At 40.9% G+C, this 20,776-nt stretch overlaps 1 protein-coding gene across 1 annotated transcript in view; it reads left to right on the top strand.

Moving 5' to 3' along the window:
* ANKHD1 (ankyrin repeat and KH domain containing 1) overlaps positions 1 to 20,776 on the top strand; it is a gene marked incomplete at its 5' end in the record, with an annotated part of 121,441 nt that overhangs the window by 79,856 nt on the left and 20,809 nt on the right. Inside the window, 8 exons of the mRNA XM_085307713.1 lie at positions 1,604 to 2,347; positions 10,092 to 10,237; positions 10,393 to 10,504; positions 11,143 to 11,288; positions 16,467 to 16,609; positions 17,342 to 17,555; positions 18,933 to 19,108; positions 19,781 to 19,943. Coding sequence (XP_085163839.1) covers positions 1,604 to 2,347; positions 10,092 to 10,237; positions 10,393 to 10,504; positions 11,143 to 11,288; positions 16,467 to 16,609; positions 17,342 to 17,555; positions 18,933 to 19,108; positions 19,781 to 19,943 — 1,844 coding nt within the window. The remainder of the gene's footprint in view (positions 1 to 1,603; positions 2,348 to 10,091; positions 10,238 to 10,392; positions 10,505 to 11,142; positions 11,289 to 16,466; positions 16,610 to 17,341; positions 17,556 to 18,932; positions 19,109 to 19,780; positions 19,944 to 20,776) is intronic.

The raw sequence follows: 20,776 nt of genomic DNA, 5'->3' as shown, positions 1-20,776 counted from the left end.
GAGAAAAAATAGGAAAAATATTTTGGCTTAAAAATATATTCAACTGGGACTGTGGATCTTTTGGCAAGGCAGCAATATTAAGTTATAATATAAATATTAAGTTAGAGAAGGAGCTTGCTAAAGGGTGTCAAGTCTCGATGTACCTAAAGAGCTTGTAGCATGCTGAGATGACGTTCTAGGATATTTCCTGAAGTTATCAAGACTTGTGTTGTTCCTTTAAAATTTAGGTAGACTTTGCTCTCGTTCCAGAGAGTCTCATTGGTAAAGTTATTCAGCACAGAGTTTAGTTCGGCTCTATTGTAATGTTTTCTTTTTCTCTTTTTTTAAGAGAATTCTCACGTATTTTTTTCCTCAATTAGTTCCTCAAAGAAGGTTCATCTGAAAGTGCAGTGTGTGCCTGTGACTCCTGTTTTGGCAGCAGTATAAAATGAGATCGCTTATGAATTAATAGCTTGAAGAAGGAAAGCCCAGGGAGAAATAAAGCAGTGGTTTAGGAAACGTAATCCTTCCAGAAGCAGTGATTTATCTGAGACTTAGTTCCTTCATCCACACTTCCATTTAACAGTGTTATGGTTAGGTATCTTTAATAAGCAATGACTAAGACTATCGAACTTTAGTTCCCCTTTTAATAACGAATTGCATGAGTCTATTTTATTAATGTTCAAGTTGTGTCTTTCAAAAATACTACATATATCACCAATTACAGAATGAGAGCTACTGTAGAAAATTCTTTGAAGCTAAAACCTTTCTTGTTTTTAATTATTTTTTTCTTTTTTAAAAAAACACTGAAGTAATATCTAATAGATTCTTATTAGGAAGATCTGACTGGAGCTTTCATGTACGTTCCTTGTGATGGTTCATGGAAGGACTACCCTGGCATGGTGTTTCTTGCTAGATGGTTTTGAAGGTTTTTAGGTTTTAATAGTGAGCAGAATTGTTAATTTGGTGGTGGAGGCAGGGGAGGCAAGCAAGAGGTTAATTTTTCTCTCAGAATATTGAAAAGGATGCCCAACTTAAAATATATTGGTGTACATATTCAGGCTTGCATGGGCAGGATTCTGCTTGTAATGTAACTGTGGAATAATAAAGCATTTGGAGAAATACTAGCTCAAAATATTGCTCTTCCTGTAGAGTTAGTTTCTCTTAAATATAGACTGCTTCTGCTTGCAACTTTGCTTTTGGAAGTTAGCCTCAGGAAAAAGGTTTATACTTTTGTTAGCTTAATTTGCTCTGCACAACAGAACAAATATGCAAACAGAACAAATGCTCATTCAATTATTTAAATTACCTTGCTCTTCCTCCTGATTTTAATTACCAGATGCAGTCAGGTATATCAGAAATCGTAAAGCTCCTAATTCCTTAAAATTAAAATAGCTATTTTTAAGGGATCAATACTGGGTTTAGGATCAATATTGAAAATTCCAGCCTTGACCTGTGTGTCTTAAAATGGAGTATAGGTTTTACTTTTATGTGGTTTGACAGATGTGCAGTGTTAGTTGTAAAGTGTTCTTTTTTTTTTTTTTTTTTTTTTTTTGGTGGGAGAGAGGGGAGGTATGGGGTATCTTCAGCATGGCATTTTTTCAAACATTTTTCATGTGCTTAGGTGCATCCAAGCAGAAGTCAAGTTCCCTGCAGGTAGCAGATAAGGACCTACTGCCACCTTTTCACCCATACCAGCCTTTGGAATGCATAGTAGAAGAGACTGAAGGCAAGCTGAATGAACTTGGACAGAGAATTAGTGCTATTGAAAAAGCACAACTTAAATCATTGGAATTAATTCAAGGTGAACCTTTAAATAAAGATAAGATTGAAGAACTTAAAAAGAACAGAGAAGAACAAGTACAGAAGAAGAAGAAAATATTGAAGGAGCTACAGAAGGTGGAAAGGCAGTTGCAGATGAAAACCCAACAGCAGTTTACCAAAGAATATTTGGAGACCAAAGGTCAGACAGACACACCACTTCCCCTGCAACAGCAGTGCCCACTTACAGGGGTCTTCCCAGAAGTGGAAGCTGATAAGGGTCTGCCAGAGGATAACTTTTCAGGGTTACCTCAGGTTGACACAATCTTGTCTAAAGATGATGAGCAACAACAGTCTTCACCACCTGCTGAACAAATAGAGTTTGTCCCTAACCAGCCTTTGCCAACACCTCAATGTAATTTTTCTGGTAATTTAGGTTATAATGGGACAGAGTCTCTTGAACTTCAGAAAGCATTAGGTAATCAGCAGAATGTAGGACAGCAGCAGCAAATTGCTGGGCAGGGGCTGTTAGTTCAAGAACCAGACGGATTAATGGTTGCCACTCCAGCACAGACGCTTACCGACACTCTTGATGACCTAATAGCAGGTGGGTTAAGAAATATACCTATTTTTGCATTAATTTGTGTGCTCAGTTTCCGTTTCTCTCCTTCCCTCCAAAAACATCTAGGGGTTTTCCAGTTTGGGAATATTTACTTAAGAATAAAATTCCTGATTAGTGCTATTAATCCTAACAGTCACTTCCAATTCTAACATGAGACCTTTCTTTTTTAAAAAAAAAAATACAAAACAAAACTCTTTACAAAGTGCAAACATGTCCCAGAGACATGTTTTAGCCCCGTGAACTCATCTTTTTCTGCGCTTCTTTAAAAAGTCTAACCGTGAGTGATTAAAAGTGGCCATGGGGAACCCGAAAACCCACAATTTTTTTTCTTCTTCCATAGGATTTTTACATACAGGCTTATCCCTCAGTGAATTTCCTTAGTGTAGTAGCCATCTCTAGAAAAATCCTAAATATTGTCACTTATGTTGACGACAGATATATCTATCTCTGTTCTGCTGCTTTTAGTTTTAAACACGTCTGGAATCTGAGCAAAACCATTTAGCTCTTTAGTGCTTCTCTGTAATGGCTTTGTTTTCAGAATACCTTCTAAACCCTGGATGTTAAACGAGAGTAACTGCTTACCACATTTAACATATGGCAATAGTATGTCATGTTGACTGGATGAAAGCAAAAATTGAAACATTCTTGCTTTTGCTGCTAACTGCATGAAGATAAATTGAGTTTTTTTTTTCCCTCACACACGCACTTGGGTTGGGTAAGCCCCATTTGAAAAAGAGGTATCATTTTTGAGCTGCTTTTCACCTTTTCCRGTAGGATTTGTTTACTGTCGGACGTATGCAGGATACTGTTGTCTGGGACTGTGCCTGTTTGGGCTGTAGTCTTGTTCTTTTGTTAGTGTTTCATTATTTTGTTTCTCTTAATCCAGTGTTTCTTAACTCAACTCTCCTTTGGTCCTTCAGTCTGTTCCTCAGCCCTTATTTTCTTGTCTTCTCTCTCTCTCTCTCTCTCTCTCTCTCTCTCTCTCTCTCTCTTTTTTTCTTTTCCCTCTCTTTGTGGTCACTGCCCTGTCTGCTGCAGTTTCCCCCCATGCTTTTGGAAATGTGGAATAAGACTTTTTGCTAACAATTCCCAGGAACGTTCAGAACGGTGACTAATAACTGTAGTGAAGTTCATGTAAGTCAAGAGTGACTGCAACTTCGCGGCCTTCCCTGGAAATCTCAGTAGGTGGAATAGTTGTGCCGTCTATCAGCTCTCTTCAGCTGTACAATTGAATTCAAAGAAACCCTCTGGTACTTTAGAGATTCAGGCTTAGTTCCCCTTTTCTCGTTTGGTATCATCCATCCACCGCTCTAGGATGTTCTTCAGACTACAAGACTACATCCCCAACAAAAAATACTGTTAGATTATTCTTAAATATTGTTAAGGAAGATTTACTTGAGCATGCAAGATGGAAAATTTGAGGCGTTAATGGAAAACATAGTCAACACGGGCTAAACTTTGGCGTAGTTGTTAATAATTTCTCTGGCACAGGACCACGTAGCATGTAGACTTTAACAGTGTTATATTCGAATCAGCGCACCCTTTGCTGTTATGTGTTGTAAGCAGCCGTCGTGAAAAGAATCTCTGCAGTCAACTGAGCACGGCAGAGTGAAACGGGTCTGGATTTGAGACAGCCGACTGAAAACCTCCCCTCTGACTTGTCGAAGCTTGAACGCTTGGCAGCGTAACCCTCTGACAAAAATCACTTTGTTCTTCCATTTCCTTATACCATAAAAAATGAAACAAGCTAAAATATGTGCCATTTGGAGGGTTGGGGGCGGGAAATTGAAAGCAAGCTGGAGCTCCTCCTTACCTTATGATTAAAAACCCTAAATTAAACATAGGGTCTTTAACTGTAAATACCCTGCTTGTTGTTGGTTAGTTTTATGCAACTTTTTACTGTTTTTGTAACTAACCAAAGATTGGTTTTGCTAGGAAATGAAGTTTACTCATTTCCAAATCCATAGAAATGGCATGCTCTTGCAAAACAATTACAAAGTACATGTTTACAAAAAGGCAACCTGAGGAGAATTTAGCTTCTTCAGTTTTTGAGGCTGCTGCAAAAAGAAATCGATGTTGCTTTAGTGAAATATATTTTCTTCTGAAATTCAGAGATTTGCTTCACTTCTTAAAAATTATTAGGAGAGATTTAGATACTCTTTAAAAAAAAAAAAAAAGAATCCAGACTATGGCCAAAGAATGACCGCTTCGTAAATCATAATCCTAAATTGCAAATTTAGGTAGCTTTCAAAATGAATTTCAAAGCTACCTCACTTTACGTTCGCTCTGAACTTTGATCTGTGTTTAAAATGCATTTTTTTAACATCAGTTTGCTCTTAGTCCTCAATTTTGTAAAGAAATTTTAGCAGTAGAAGTAAGTTCTGACAACTGGTTTTTGCATGCATGCTACAAACGCTAGATAAAGTTGTTCAGGGGCTTTGTGTTGGATGTGTGGAAAGCCGGTCGGTCTCTTGGACAGAGGATAAGTCTTCCCTAATTAGAGAATTTGTCTTGAAGTATCTCCCTTGGTGAGGTATCGGTGGTGGTAAGTGTTGAGACCCTTACTGTAGAAGCAGCGTGAACATTTTTATTCTTGCTATGTTTTTGCAGTTTGTATCRAGTCTGCTTTGGAAGAACAGAAATGTTAAATAAACTTTTGCCCTCTGCATTGAAATATTTTTTTATTATCGCTCTTACTGGTGGCAGTGTAAAAGCAGCAAGCTTTGCCAGGTTTCACTAGAGACTAGCTGTCGGAGAGGATGTTGTTAAGTGTCTGCAAAACCTCAAATTTTTAGCATTCTGAGTAATTTAACTGGAAGTGCCTATGTAAATACAGTATCTGGTATCTAGTCTTGCCAATGTGTTGGCGTCATTTATCACTCAATTTATTTAGCTCAGAGTTGCGACTAGGAGTCTAGGTGGATTGCCCCCAATAAATGCAATTTTAATTGGGTCTGTTAAAGACGTGTAGGGTTGGTACAGTTTATTAGTGTCAATATGAGGGAAAACAAATTATTTTAGTCACATCTTTTGGTAAGAGCAAAGCTTTTAGACCTGATTTTCATTATTCAGTATAAATTTGGTTTCTTGAAGTGTTTCACATTGCATACTTGAAACTTTTCCCATTCACACTGCACAGTTACCTGCACAGATTTCTTCACTGACTCTATCCAAGTTGAAGCTTTCTTGCTGTTTTAAGATACTTAAGATGAGTGTTCGTTCCCCCCCACCACCCCCAAAATTTTCTCTGTGTTGGAATATTTTTATTCCTGTTCTGTTCTGCTTAGCTGATGTTTTCTGTGTAGGAGGTAGCATTTCTGTATGCTTCTGTTTCTTTCCTCCTTGGAGTTCTGGTTTGTAGGCTGAAATTCCAGATGTGTTGTAAGAAACTTTACTCAGTTTTATTTGGTTCTGCAGTTCTGGTTGTAGACAACAGTAATGTTTAAGGTAATGATTTCAAAGACTTCCGAATTGCTGCTTTGTGGATTAGTTTTTGGAGTAACGCTGGTCACCAGGATGATTTGGAGAGAGAAATGGTGATTTATAGAATGAGCTGTAGCCTCTTATAGAGGCCTGTACAGTAACCCATTGGTTAAAAGTTGTGTGGTCCCGTATCCAGTTCCCTTAAGGAAGACTGAACTGAAATATAGGTGTAAATATACATATACGTGTTTGCAGCATAACAATTGTTGGGTAAATTTAGTCACAGGCTGCAGCTGCACTGTCATCTGGAAGCTGTTTGCTTCAGCTTCTGTTGATACCCTGAGAGTTGCTTAGCTAAAATTGCTCAGTTCTTGCACCCGTTTATTTTGGCTTGTGTGTCCCGTATACTTTTTTTCATGAGTTTGGGAAACAGTCATTCATGTCTTTCAAAATTTGTCTTAAATTTTATCCCGGTTTAAAGAAATTTGCTGAAAAAATTGTGAGCTTTTTATAATGTTGGAAAACTGGATTTTGTTATTATGTCATTTTAAATTTAGCTTTAGAGTAGATTTTTTTATTATTATTTTCTGAATATTTAAGTCTGCAGAAGCATCCTTAACCTGTGTCACAAAATAAGTATGTGTTAGGTTTTAGATAGAATGTGGGTCAATCAGACTACAAATATTCTCTAAAGGTCACTTGAACGTCTGCTGAATTTCAGCAGTTCAAACCAATTATGTGGCCCTTATTGTGGAACCAGGGCACCAATGCCATTAGAATAATTACGACCAAAATTGAATTGTAGTTTTTGTGGAAAAAACAAAGCAGGACCTGTTTTTACATGACAGCAGAAATCAGCGTACCCAAAGGAAATCTTCCCCCCCCCCCCTTTGTGTGGTTTATGCTCACCTTGGTTTCCTTTCAGTTCCATCTTGGAGAGATGCATGATGGTGACAATGCTACATAGATGAAGAATTTTATAATACTCGAAACTGTGTGAGTTGGTGAGATTTAAAAAAAAAAAAAAAGAAAGAAAGAAAGAAAAAGAAAGAAGGAAAACAAACCCATAGTGGATGTAAGATGGAAAAAGAGAAGTAGTTCTGCTTCTGGACTGCCATTGGAAAAGGTCATCTGCTAAGAACTCTTCCTTCTGTCATCCTAGAGATTATTTTTTTCTAGTCTCTTGAAATCCTGCTGGGATTATGTTCAGAGATAACAAATGCAATCTTCCCATTAAGTGTTTTGTAGCTCCCAAATTAGTCCTTCCTCTTGGAACGAGGTCATTTGTCACAGTGCCATTGCCTAAGACAAAACCGCTGTGCTTCCCAGCTGTGGTTGGCTTTCCATCAGCACCGGGTCTTGAGGCAAAAGCAATTGCTATTGCCTGGTGTGGGTCCGCAAGCCTCACTATGCAGGAAGACCGTGCTTCAGCTTTTACTCTTGGAAACACACTTTGGTTTAAAAAAAAAAAAAAAAAAGTTGTTTGGAAGATGACCCCAGGTTGCCAATGGTGCGTACCAAGTTGCTGAAGTCCTTCCTGGAGATTTCTAACAAGAGCTCGGCTCGGTCTTAGCTAAGTGCCCCTTGCAGTGGGGAAGAGAAATGGAGAGGTTGTGCTCTCATTTTTCTGGAAGAGCGTATTCAGTCGGTAGAATGACATCTCTGAGAAGGAGTTTTGTAATGCTAGTAAGTGACTTACGTTTCAGTGACAGCATCTTCTAACCAGAACCAGACCCCTGGTGAATGGGTCCATCAAGCTTCAGCTTGCTCTGCTTTCATACAGATGTTTGTGAAGATGTTTTTGAAACTTGTTTCATGATCTTTGAGAGTTAGGTTTTTTCATTGTTTTCTAAAACCATGTCCGTATATCATTGTGACTCTTGCTTTTCCCTGAACAAAATTAGCTTTATGAAACTTTCAGGCACGTACTGTATGGAGTACAAACTATAATGACATTTCCATTTGGCCAACTTTCCAGCTTGACTGCTGTTTTAAGGAAGTAAAAATGACCCTCCCCCCGCCCCCCAAATGCAATTTTGTAGCAACAGAGAAGTTAAGAGGAGAAGATTATATGGTAGGACTACTAGTTCTTAGATTTTATTTTAAACCAGAGCTCGCAGTATCATTAATGTACAGAGCTTAACTGCGTTTCTTCTCCCATTGGGTTTCTCCCTCACCTTTGACGTCATTGCTACCGTGCAAGCGAAGTGCTTCAGCATGTGTATTCATGTGTTTCAAGCACGTGATGAAAATCTAAAGTTTGCAAGAAAAATGCTGTGACATAGTCATGGCTGTAAAATGTAGTGAATGCAGAGGATTTATTGAATCTTTATTGATGACATTGAATATGTTCCTTTTAAGGAATCTTAAAATAGCTGAGTCTATCTTTGCTTTCTCCTGCTTTATATGTACGTAGCATACGTGTATACGTATGTGTGTGTATATAAATATATATAGTTGTATAGCGCTCTACATATAGTTGTAAGATGTGAAATCATAGGGCCAGCATCCTTCATGAGGAAGGATTAATTTGTTATAAAGTAAAATCAGTCTTTAACAGGGCGATTTGGTGTCTTGTACTTTGGAAGAAATAATCATTAGGAATCCACTTAGTACTTTGCGCTTCAGTGCATTGAGCAAGAAAATAAGTACATTTCATTAATCTTCTCTTGCTGATATGTAAGCAGTAATACATAGTAAGTAGATAAAGTGTGGGAGCTTTTACATTTGAAAAATACAAGCCTGACCTGTTCAGAAAGCTCATGATACGAAGCAAACATGAACTCTGTTTGTATCCAGATATAATAATATATTCTTGCTTTAATGCAATAGCCAGATTTTGTTGCATGCTTTTGACTGTGCACCCAGAAAAAAGCTGTACGTTGAAATGGCTTTTACAAAACACAGCGGAAAAGGGCCATCTCTAAAGTTGTTGTCCACCTCCCCCAAGATTTTGTAATCCTGTCTGACCCATCTAAAACTTGCTCCAACCTGCTCTCCCCTTCTCAAGTTTTTGCAGTCCTATATGCATAGGCTTAATTGGCGGTGTTACCTCCTGGTGAGGATTTTTCAAAGACTTTTCTGTATATGCTGTTCTCCTGCATAATTGCTGATGTATTTTGTTAGCAGTTTTCACTGAAGTTGAACTATTTAATCACAGCTGTTGGGAAGACTTTTTGAAAATTTCCCTTTGGATTCCAATCTGCGTATTGCTCATCCTTCATCTTTTCTCTCACTGTTTGAACAAAAGCAAAATATTGCCACTGCTTATTTCTTGCCTACTGTTGTTAATGTTTTCCATCAGCTGCTTATTTCAGGAATACTGAAAAACGCTACATCTTTTGGGTTAAGTAGAGCTAATTAAACTTTATGTCTAACGAGACTGTACAATGTAGAAATTTGTCCTTTCAGCTCTGAGAGTTACTTGTCAAATGCTGCTCTTACATCGGCGTGGCTCACCGTAGCGTGCGTTAGGGCAGTTGGTGCCTAGTTTCCATAGCGGAAGGCCACAGGGTCTTTACGATTAAAACCAGTTGAATACAATTCAGTTCTCAATAATTGAGTTCACTTTGAGCTGTGTTTAAAAATAAAGACTTGCTACCAAGCTACTTGTGTAGCTAAGCTGAGGTGTAGCTTCAGGATGAAATGTCACAGCTTCTTTTTGAAAGGCTGTGTTTGATCCAAAGAAATTTTAGGGAGCATGAACAGTTCTTCAGTGTGCTTATTTCTGTTGATTGCCACCTCCTTCCTGTTTCTCTTCCACCCTTCATGTTTTTATTTATTTATTTATTTATTTATTTATTAATCTCTGAGACATGATTAAGGAGTAAGAGGCCGTGACTCTTCTTCCTTTGAAAGCTTTATACGGAAGCTTAATGTGCACTAACCGTCACATGAAATACTTCTGAGTTCTTGAATGATAACTTTATTTCTGAGTATTAGGATTGCATCTTAATGATAAATTACTTGCTTGCTTAGAACAAGCATATAACTGAAACCTAACAGTGATGGTTGCATTTTTAGAAGGATAACTAATAATATTTGTAATCATAATCTTCATAATGTTTACAAACGAATTAATAAAATTATTTTCCTAACTTTACACAATTTGGAGATACTTTCATTATTTAACTGCTGGAAAGATCCTTTGTGTGAGATAACTGATTTGCTTTTTAGGATTGTGTATTTTGTTCCCCATCCCTACCCCACAGATATTTTTGTTAGACAGTGACAATTTTATGGGACTAAGTCTTTCTCAAATATGGAATTGCAAAGAGGGGATTAATAAGCCAATGTTACTTTTCAGCTGTGAATAGCAGAGTGCCCAGTGGCTCCACCATTTCCTCGCACACTACGGAATCCCCTACATCGGAGCCGTGTTCCCAGGCTCCAAGCAACGTGGCTTCGCAGTCAGTGCTTCCCATGTATCCTTCGGTTGACATTGATGCGCATGTGAGTAATTTCACTGTAGTGTCTAACTGACTCGCTTTCTGATCAATTCTGAAAGAAGGGTGGGGAATAAAACCTAGTGCTATGTTAAAAATCAAGTTTGCTTAGGATATTTTTAATTGATGAATATCTACTTCTTTTTCTTCCTGACCATGAAGACTGAAAGTAATCACGACACTGCTCTGACCCTTGCATGTGCAGGCGGTCACGAAGAACTTGTATCTGTATTGATAGCACGTGGTGCGAATATTGAACACAGAGACAAAAAGGGTAAGCTAAAATAGTAAAACAGTTTGACCTTGGTGTGTAATGTGGAGGAGCAAGTTTCAAAGAGGAATTTAGTATTCTTTGCTTCAGAAAATGACTGAGCGTGCAAAAATGTAAAATTGCATTTTCCAACTTAACATAGAAATGTTGATTATAAAAAGTAAGTGATACTGCCTGGCTTTCTAGCTTTGTTTTTAAAAGGAAGTATGTCTGAGCAATCTTAAAATTTGTTGAAATATGGACCGCTTTGTCCTTATAATTCACTCTACGCAAAAGATTTTGACATTCTAACTAGAGTGGCTAATTGGGGTAAATCTCAAATCTTGGCTGACAAAGCTAACTCAGAGTAGTTTGTTGTCAGGCTGCGTATCATGTCTTTTGCAGTAGTTGAATTCAGCGAAATCTGATTTTTCAGCAAAAAAATTAGATGTGGCAAGAGTCAAAACCGTAGATGTACCAGGCATACATGAGGACTGGGAGAGGGTCTGAGGTTTTCTGTAATTATGGCCTATACAAGGAAACTAGACATGTCTTCCTCAGAATGTTTATCAACATAATTTACAGTAAATGAATCTATTTCTGCCTGTGGGTAGTTTTGAGTTTCTCTGGGTTGCTTTTAATATGACCTTCTGTTACATTAGGTTTTACACCTTTGATTCTGGCTGCAACTGCTGGGCATGTTGGTGTAGTAGAAATTCTTCTAGACAAGGGTGGGGATATAGAAGCACAGTCTGAGCGCACAAAGGATACTCCACTTTCGTTGGCCTGCTCCGGTGGACGCCAAGAGGTATAGATACACACATGTTTAATATATATTTTTATCCCCTTGGTTATCCTCATTTTTTTTAGCAAACTGTTATAACTTGTGGTCATTCTCCTGTCCCTTTTTTCTTGCAAAATAATGCTTTTGTGAGGGTGGAAGAGAAATGAATGAATAACTAGCTAGTGAAGAAGCTAGGAAGGCCAAGACTCATCTAAAGTATAGTCTGATGAGGGATGTCAAGGACAAGAAGGGCTTCTATAAATACATCCATAACAAAAGGAAGAGTAGGGGAGATGTAGGCCTGCTGCTGAATGAGGTAGGGGCCCTGGTGACAAAGGATACAGAAGAAGCAGATACTTCTGCACCTCAGTCTTTTCTGGAAAGATTGTCCTTCAGGAATCCCTGGCCCTGGACACCAGGGAGAAAGTCTAGAGAAAGAAAGTATTTCCCTTGGTGGAGGAGAACTAGGTTAGGGATCTCTTAAGCAAACTGGACATGCATGAGTCCCTGAGCTCTGATGGGATACACCCACAAGTGCTGAGGGAGTTGGCAGATGTCAATGCAAGGCCTCTCTGTCATCTGTGAAAGGCCATGGTGATCAGGAGAGGTGTCTGAAGACTGGAAGCAAGCAAATGTCATGCCAGTCTTCCAAATGGACAAGAAGGAGGACTCAGGGAGCTACGGGCCAATTAGCCTTACCTCCATCCCTGGAAAGGTGTTTGAGCAGCTAATGCTGGAAACCATTTTCAAGCAAATGAAGGATAAGAAGGTGATTGGGAGCAGTGAGCATGGGCTGACAAAGGGGAAATCCTGCTTAACCAACTTGATAGCCTTCTATGGTGGAAGGGCTGGCTGGGTAGATGAGGGGAGAACAGTGGGTGTTGTCTCCCTGGACTTCAGTAAGACATTTGTCACTGTCTACCGTAACATCCTCATAGGCAAGCTGAAGAAGTAAGGGCTGGGTGAGCAGACAGGGAAGTAGGGTTGTGCTTAGTGATGCCAAGCCTAATTGGAGGTTTGTAGCTAGTAGTGTAATCTAGGGGTCAGTCCTGGGTCCAGTCCTGTTCATCTTGTTCATCAGATGACTGGAATGAAGGGACAGAATGAATCCTCAGCAATCTGCTGATAAGATAGAAGTGGGAGGAGTAGCTGATGTGCCGGAGGGCTGTGCTGCTTTGACAGGCTGGAGAGATGGGTAGAGAGGAACCCAATGAAGCTGAAGAAAGGGGAATGCAGAGTCCTGCACCAGGGGAGGAATAATGCCATGCATCAGTATGGACTGGGGTTGGCCCGCTGGAGGGCAGCTCTGCAGAGCAGGACCTGGGAGTCCTGGTGGACACCAAGTTGACTGTAAGCCAGCGGTGTGCCCTTGTGGCCAAGAAGGCCAATGGCATGCTTGGCTGCATCAGGAGTAGCATTGGCAGCACACTAAGGGAGATGATGCTTCTCAGGTTCAGCCCTGGTGAGGCTACACCTGGAGAACTGTGTCCAGTTCTGGGCTCTCCAGTAGAAGAGAGAGAGAAAGAGCACAACTGGAGGGAGTCCAGTGGAGGGCCACTAAGATGCTTGAGGAGCTAGAGCATCTCTCATGAGGAAAGGCTGAGAGCTCTGACTGTTCAGCCTGCAGAAGAGAAGACTGAGGAGAGATTTTGTTCAGGAGGGAATGTGTTTAAGTATCTGAAGAGAGGGTGTAAAGAAGATCATAGAATCAGTAAGGTTGGAAGCGACCTGTGGAGATCATCTAGTCCAACCTCCCTGCTCGGCAGGGTCACCTACAGCATGGTAGACAGGGTTGCATCCAGGCTGGTTTTGAGTATCTCCAGAGAAAGCGACTCCACAACCTCTCCGGGCAACCTCTTCCAGTACTCTGTCTCTCTCACAGTGAAGAAATTCCCCCTCACATTCAGGCGGAACTTTCTGTGCTTCAATTTCTGCCCATTGCCTCTTGTCCTGTCATATGGCACCACTGAAAAGAGTTTGTCCCTGTCCCCCTGACATCCTCCCTTCAGATACTTATACACATTGATAAGATCTCCACCTCAGTCTTCTCTTCTCCAGGCTACAGAGGCCCAGCTCTCGCAGCCGTTCCTCACAGGGCAGGTGCTCCAGCCCTCTGATCATCCTCATAGCCCTATGCTGGACTCTCTCCAGTAGCTCCATGTCTCTCTTGTACTGGGGAGCCTAGAACTGGACGAATTACTCGAGATGAGGCTTCACCAGGGCTGAGTAGAGGGTCACGATCACCTCCTTCCACCTGCTGGCAACACTGTTCCTAATGCACCCAAGGAGACCATTGGTCTTCCTGGCCACAAGGGCACATTGCTGGCTCATGGTCAATTTGTCATCCACCAGCTCTCCCAGGTCCTTCTCTGCAGAGCTGCTCTCCAGAAGGTCAGCCTCCAGCTTGTACTGGTGCCTAGGGTTATGTTCCCTTAGGTGCAGGACTCTGCACTTGCCCTTGTTGAGCCTCTCTGCCCAACTCTGCAGCCTGCCCAGGTCTCTCTGAATGGCAGCACAGCCCTCTGGTGTGTCAGCCACTCCTCCCAGCTTGGTAGCATCATCAAACCTGCTGAGGAGGCACTCTGTCCCCTCATCGTGGTCACTGATGAAAAAATTGAACAGGATGGGGCCCAGTACTGAGCCCTGGGGGACACCACTAGCCACGGCCTCCAACTAGACTCCACACCACTGATGACGACCCTCTGAGCTCTGCCTTTCAGCCGGTACTCAATCCACCTCACTGTCCCCTCGTCTAACCCACGCTTCCTGACCTTATATCTGGGAGGATGTTATGGGAGACAGTGTCAGAAGCCTTGCAATAAAAACAACAATTTACAAAGAATCTCTAAAACAGAGGTAAGTACAGATCCAGAGGCATACACAAGTGCTTCTGCAAAAACGGCCCCCAAAACTGGGGGTGAATCCCTGCTGGCTACTCCTGATCACCTTTTTTTTTCTTCCATATGCCTGGAGATGACATCCAGAATGAGCTGTTCATCCCCTTTCCAGGGATGGAGGTGAGGCTGACTGGCCTGTAGCTCCCTGGGTCCTCCTCCTTGCCCTTCTTGAAGACTGGAGTGACACTGGCTTTCTTCCAGTCCTCAGGCACCTCTCCAGTTCTCTAGGACTTTTCAGAGATGATGGAGGGCAGCCTGTCAACAACATCCGCCAGCTCCCTCAGTACCCGTGGGTGCATCCCATCCGGGCCCACGGATTTGTGGATGTCTGGCTTGCCCAGAAGGTCTCTAATCCTATCCTCCTCAACCAAAGGAAAGTCTTCCCTTCTCTGGACTTTCTCCCTCACGTCCAGGCTCTGGGATTCCTGGGGGCTGCCCTTAGCAGTGAAGACTGAAGCAAAGAAGGCATTCAGTAATTCTGCCTTCTCTGTATCCCTTGTCACCAAGGCCTCCACCCACATGTTCCCTAGTCCTTCTCTTGCTACTGATGTATTTGAAGAAGCCCTTGCTGTTGTCCCTAACATCCCTTGCCAGACTCAGTTCCAGCTGAGCCTTAGCCTTCCCTGTTGCATCTCTACATACTCTGACTGCATTCCTATAGTTCTCCCAAGTAGCCTGTCCCCTCTTCCACACTCTGTACTTTCTTCTTCTGCCTGAATTTGGCCAAGAGCTCCTTGCTCACCCATGGAGGTCTCCTGCCCCTTTTGCTGCACTTCTTATTCATAGGGATGCACCGCTCTTGAGCTTGGAGGAAGTGATGTTGGAATATTAGCCAGCTCTCCTGGACCCCCCTTCCCTCTAGGGCCTTAACCTGTGAGATTCCTCCAAGTAGGTCTCTGAAGAGCCCAAAGTCTGCTCTCCTGAAGTTCAGGGTCGCAATCATGCTTGTTGCCTTACTTCTTTCCTGTCGGATCCTGAACTCCACCATCTCGTGGTCACTGCAGCCAAGGCTGCCCCCAACCTTCACATCTTTAACCAGTCCCTCCCTGTTGGTAAGGACAAGGTCCAGCAGGACACCCTTCTGGACTCTTTTCAGTGGTGTCCAGCGACAGGGCAAGAGGGAACAGGCGCAAAGGGAATCACAGGAAGTTCCTTCAGAACGTAAGCAAAAACTGCTTTTCTAAGAGGATGACTGAACACTGAAATGGGTTGCCCAGAGAAGTTGTAGAGTCTGCATCCTTGGAGAGAGTCAGAAGCTGCTCGGACAGGGTCCTGGGCCGTGTGCTGTAGGTGACCCTGCAGGGGGTTTGGACTAGATGATCTTTAAAGGTCCCTACCATCCTCAATTGTTCTGTGATTCTGTGATATTTAAATCTTTCACTTTTCCTCCTTGTGTGGTGGGGTTACTTTTTGTTTGTTTTTCGTCCTTTATGCCACTTTCTGCCTCTTGTGTTTCTGGCTTAGCAACTTGTGGGGGAGTTGTTTTTCTTTTTTGTTGTTGTTGTGTTTTTTTGTTGTTGTTGTGTTTTTTTGTTGTTGTTGTGTTTTTTTGTTGTTGTTGTGTTTTTTTGTTGTTGTTGTGTTTTNTTTGTTGTTGTTGTGTTTTTTTGTTGTTGTTGTGTTTTTTTGTTGTTGTTGTGTTTTTTTGTTGTTGTTGTGTTTTTTTGTTGTTGTTGTGTTTTCTGGCTTTAAACCAACTGCCCCATGTAGTAGTAAAATGAGACACAGTAAAGTGCAGTGCCACACCAGATCTTCCCCCCCCCTTCTATTTCTTTTAAGGCTTCTTCTCTCAGTGGAGAGAAGTCCTTCCTCTCGCTTCTTTGGTTACTGTCAGTTAGTCTGTGCTTTCTTGGAAAGACTGCGTAACACAGATGGTAAAACTTGGCTCAAGCATCATTTGAATTAAAGGTGTGGGAGTTCACTGCAAGAGATACTCAAGCAATGTAAGGCATATGGAAGTGGGACATATCGCCCCCCCCTCCCCCCCCTTTTTTTTTTTAGCTTACATGTACAGGAGGAGCTTCACTTTAAAGCCTTGCATTTTTGATTTGGTAAAATAATCCTTTTGAAAGACAAGTGCTACTACAGCCCGCACAAATTTGCTGATGAATATATTAGTTGCTAGTCTGCACAGTGCATATGTAAATGTAAAGTTTCTACAGGAAAACTGATAACATCTTTGCTTATCTGTTGACTCTGGAAGCTGGTAGTGTGCAGGAAAGTTTGAATGGTGAAAACATTCTTTCACTTCTAGGTAATAGCTAAGGTCACAACACGTATTTTAACGTGTGCGCTGTCTTTCCAGGTTGTTGATCTGCTGTTGGCCCGAGGAGCAAACAAAGAACATAGGAATGTGTCTGATTATACACCATTAAGCCTTGCTGCATCTGGTGGATATGTCAATATCATCAAGATTCTCCTCAATGCTGGAGCAGAAATTAATTCAAGGTAATATATTCTGTGCATCAGATTAACTGCAGGAGTAGTCTGTTGTTGGGTATATAGTGAAACGTATTCTCCAACCTTTAGTGCTTTTAGCCTTCCTTGCAACCTTTCTACATCACTCCCATCCTTCATTTCTCTTATATCTAAGTTTTAAGCAACGATATGATTTGCAAGCCTATTCTTTCCCCCTTTCTTTGCCACTGTTCTGGGATCTAGAAGTCCAACACTTTTCCAGTGGAACGGAAAGGAACCAGCCGAAGCTCACAAGGCAGCCCTGTGTATTTGTTGGAATATTTCTTTTTCAGAAAGAGGAACAAAATTACATGGCTGAGTCTCTTAAGTGCCCTCTTTACTCATTATAGAAAAGCTAACATTTCTTCTGTCCCCAGAAGAAGTTTAAACTGTGGCTGTATTTTAGAAGTATGTTTTTCTGAATCAGCTGCAGCCTTGGATTTAATATAAATTGCTTAATGTGTATGTGTGCTTCAGCCATCTGAACTTTGAAAAGTTGAAACGTTTTTCTTGTACGTAAATCATGATTTTCTACTGCACGTGGTTACTCTGGTTTCTGATAATCAGCTCAGAATTGCTAGTATTTTAGGTAAGTGTCTCTATTTGTATATATTGTATGTTTCTTTTTGGCTTACAATAAAACATTCTGTTCGTCTTGGATACACTTGTGTTTTACAGAGCATTCATCTGGTTCTGGGAACTGTTGTTTTTCTTTCTCTTTAGGACTGGGAGTAAGCTAGGTATTTCTCCTCTGATGTTGGCCGCTATGAACGGCCACGTACCTGCAGTGAAACTGTTGCTTGACATGGGTTCCGATATCAATGCCCAAATTGAGACCAATCGCAATACGGCCCTCACCCTGGCCTGTTTCCAAGGCCGAGCAGAGGTGGTCAGTTTGCTTTTGGACAGGAAAGCCAACGTTGAACACAGGGCTAAGGTAGGCACGTATATCACCTTTCCTTATGACTTATTTTTAAGTAGTGCATTTTCCAAGAGTTGTCAGGTTTCTTGAAATTCTTCTTTGAGCCCCTTCGGCTCTGTCTTCAGTAATTCAAAAGCAAATTGGTAGTGATGGAGCTAGACATTTGACAGGGGGTTATTTTCTCACTGTTGTTTTGTTTTTGTTTTTCCCAACGTATTTAAACACCTCTCCTTGCTTGTGAAAAAGGAAAAGTATTTTAGTAAAAACCTCCTTGCCCCTATTGATGTGCAAGCTTCAAGGTTGTGCTTAACAGCTTGTATGCATGCCTCATTTCACTCGCTACAGTATAGGAAAATTAGAGGACTTGCTGAACGTTTTGAAATAAGCTTTTTAAAAATCATAAGCAGTAGTTCTGATGATTGTTTGTTGGGGGAAGGATGATTAGACCTTCTGAATGAAAAATGAAACTTACCTTGGTTAACTCTCACTCAGTAGTGCCAAGAAACTTCTCAAGTTTAAGGCTGACATGTTCTGTTAACAGAACAGATAGATATATCTGTATTTATATGTAAGTCAAGCCCAGAAGTAAAGGGAACGGTATTTTTATGGCAGTGATTTGCAGATACAACAGACTACTTCATCCACATCAAGGCAAGTATTGCATTCAAACGCTGGTCTGTTAGATGGAAAACTGATGTTAACAYAGAACCCATGACTTCAGTACTGTGACTTTCTGCACCTCTGCAGTGCTCTACCAGTCCCATCCTTTACTGTGGGACAGCTTTGTGCTTCTTGCCATAAAGGAAGCTGAAAGCTAGTGTAGACAGCCAGAGTGATTTCCCCAGCACAAAAAAAAATTTGGTAACTCCTAAAGCTGCTGAAATAATTTCTATGTCCATAGAAATGTCTGCTTCTCCTGTAGCTGGAGAAAAAGGGATGTGGATATAAGCCAGCTCTCAAACAGTCAGCTGGGCATGTTAGCAGCTTGTACAAGTTTATTTAACACTCTTGCCTAACAACCAGGTTCGTCCAAGGTCAGTCTCAGGGCTAAGGGAGGCTAGAGAGAATTTCTAAAGCCAGTTTTGGGGACCGTTTTTGCAGAAACACTTGTGTTTGCCGCTGGATCTGTACTTACCTCTGTTTTAGAGATTCTTTGTAAACTTGTTTTTATTGCTCAGGCTAGCATATCTGGTGGTAATCAGTTGTCAGTTTAGGCTGGTGTAAATCAAAGCCAAAGAGGATGTTTTCTGAGGAAGACTTCTAAAGTAAATATAAGCAGTTAAATAAAAAATCTGATTTACATGTGTAGAAATCTGTAATGGTTTATCCAAATGTTGTACCTAAAGTAGTTTATACAGAATTCACAATGAGCAACTCATTATTTTTGCACAGACTGGTCTTACACCTCTGATGGAAGCTGCTTCAGGAGGGTATGCAGAGGTTGGAAGAGTTCTTCTCGACAAAGGAGCAGATGTTAATGCTCCGCCTGTGCCTTCCTCAAGAGATACAGCTTTAACAATTGCAGCAGATAAGGGTCACTACAAGTTCTGCGAGCTCTTGATTAATCGGTAAATTATTTCTTCTCATCGGTAATATGGCTTATTCTGTAGCTGTATTTTTTGTGGTAAGGATGCCCTTGTTTGTGTCCGTGTACACATCCAAGAGCAAAGAGGATGGGGAACTTTGGGAGTAGGGCCTCRTATCTGTTCACTATACCAGTATTATCCTAGTGTATCCTGCAACTGCAGTGATATTGAAGCTAAGCAGACAGCTGGGATCAGACGTAAGCAAACAGTGTCTGACTGTGTTGACTACGTAGTAATCAACAATTCCTACATGAGCGTTGCCCTGCTATCACTTAGAGTAGAGCCTGGAAACTGCTCTGGAGCTATTCAAGTGCAATCGTGTGCAGCTAAAATTTCAAGGGGCTTCTTTGCACTTTGAGTAGTCACAAATCTAAAGATCAGTTTAAAAACTGTGTTAGCTAGTTGCCTAACTGATGCAGAAGACTATAGACTTGCTATGAGGGSAGAGTAGGAGAGGTTTAAATTGTATTTGTCCCTGAAATCTTCTGCTTTTTAAGTCACAATATAATAAAACAGAATTTCTACTCCAGATACTAGATTTCAATGGCTGATGTTGCATATTCAGTTGTAGTCTGATCTTTCATGATCTCTTACTTCCTGATTTCCATCTTTACTGATACCTTACTTCACTCAATTACCCTTGCTCTACTTTAGAGGAGCTCATATCGATGTTCGTAACAAGAAAGGAAATACACCTCTTTGGCTGGCAGCTAATGGTGGTCACTATGATGTAGTTCAGCTGCTTGTGCAAGCAGGAGCAGATGTGGATGCAGCAGATAATCGGAAGATTACACCTCTTATGTCAGCGTTCCGCAAGGTAGGAGAACAACCTGACTGTATATTTCAATGCTAAATGTTTTTGAAATGGAATTTCTCATTTGATTTTTAAATCTAAATGTTTAGTCTTGGAAAAAAATCAAATATAACACATCAAAATTACTATTTTGATAAAATGTCTGCTTTAAGATCATTAGATCTGCGGATCTCAGACCCTCTCTAGAGAAGAGCTAAGATGCACTTCACAAAGATCTGTTTTTGAGACATAAAAAGCTTTGTTTTGTAAAATGTGTTAATTTTATCTCTGGTCATACGGTTTCCAAAACCTTTTACTATTCTAGCTGTTAAGATTATTGTGTTCCCCTGTAAATTCCTGCAAATCATACAACTTGTTCCAGCCTTGCTTTAGAGATGGACACTGTACCAGTCTGTAATAAGCTGTCCTTTGGGGTGGTCCTGTTCTACTGTTCCTATGTTCAGACCCAGGTCTTATGTCTTGTCTCTACTAGACTTTGTATTGCTGGCTTTTCTTGTTGTTGCCTTTTTTTCTTGGCAGTAGGAACATTAGCTTCTAATGGTTTGATCAGTTAAGTTTCTGGAAACAAGGAATATAGCTGTAGTAGAGGATTGTTTAAGAGCAGTTGCTTTATACTTAACAAAACATCAAATAAGAGTACAGATTTTTGACAAATATCAATGTTGAGCATTCTGCTACTGTCCCTCCATTGCTTTCAGATAACTTCAGAAGTAGTAAGTCGGTAATGTTTGTGTGGTTGCATAGTGCACCCCATCAGATAGGATATCCAGCAGCAGAAGAAAGTGTAGTTGTGGGATAATGTTCAGCTGGCTCAGTTCCCTGATCAGACTCACCTT

Source organism: Rhea americana, unplaced genomic scaffold, assembly GCF_003343005.1.
Source record: "Rhea americana isolate MKP2758 unplaced genomic scaffold, rheAme1 scaffold_262, whole genome shotgun sequence".
Lineage (NCBI taxonomy): Eukaryota > Metazoa > Chordata > Aves > Rheiformes > Rheidae > Rhea > Rhea americana.
The sequence above is the reverse complement of the archived record's forward strand: the minus strand, read 5'-3'. Positions and strand labels throughout refer to the sequence as shown.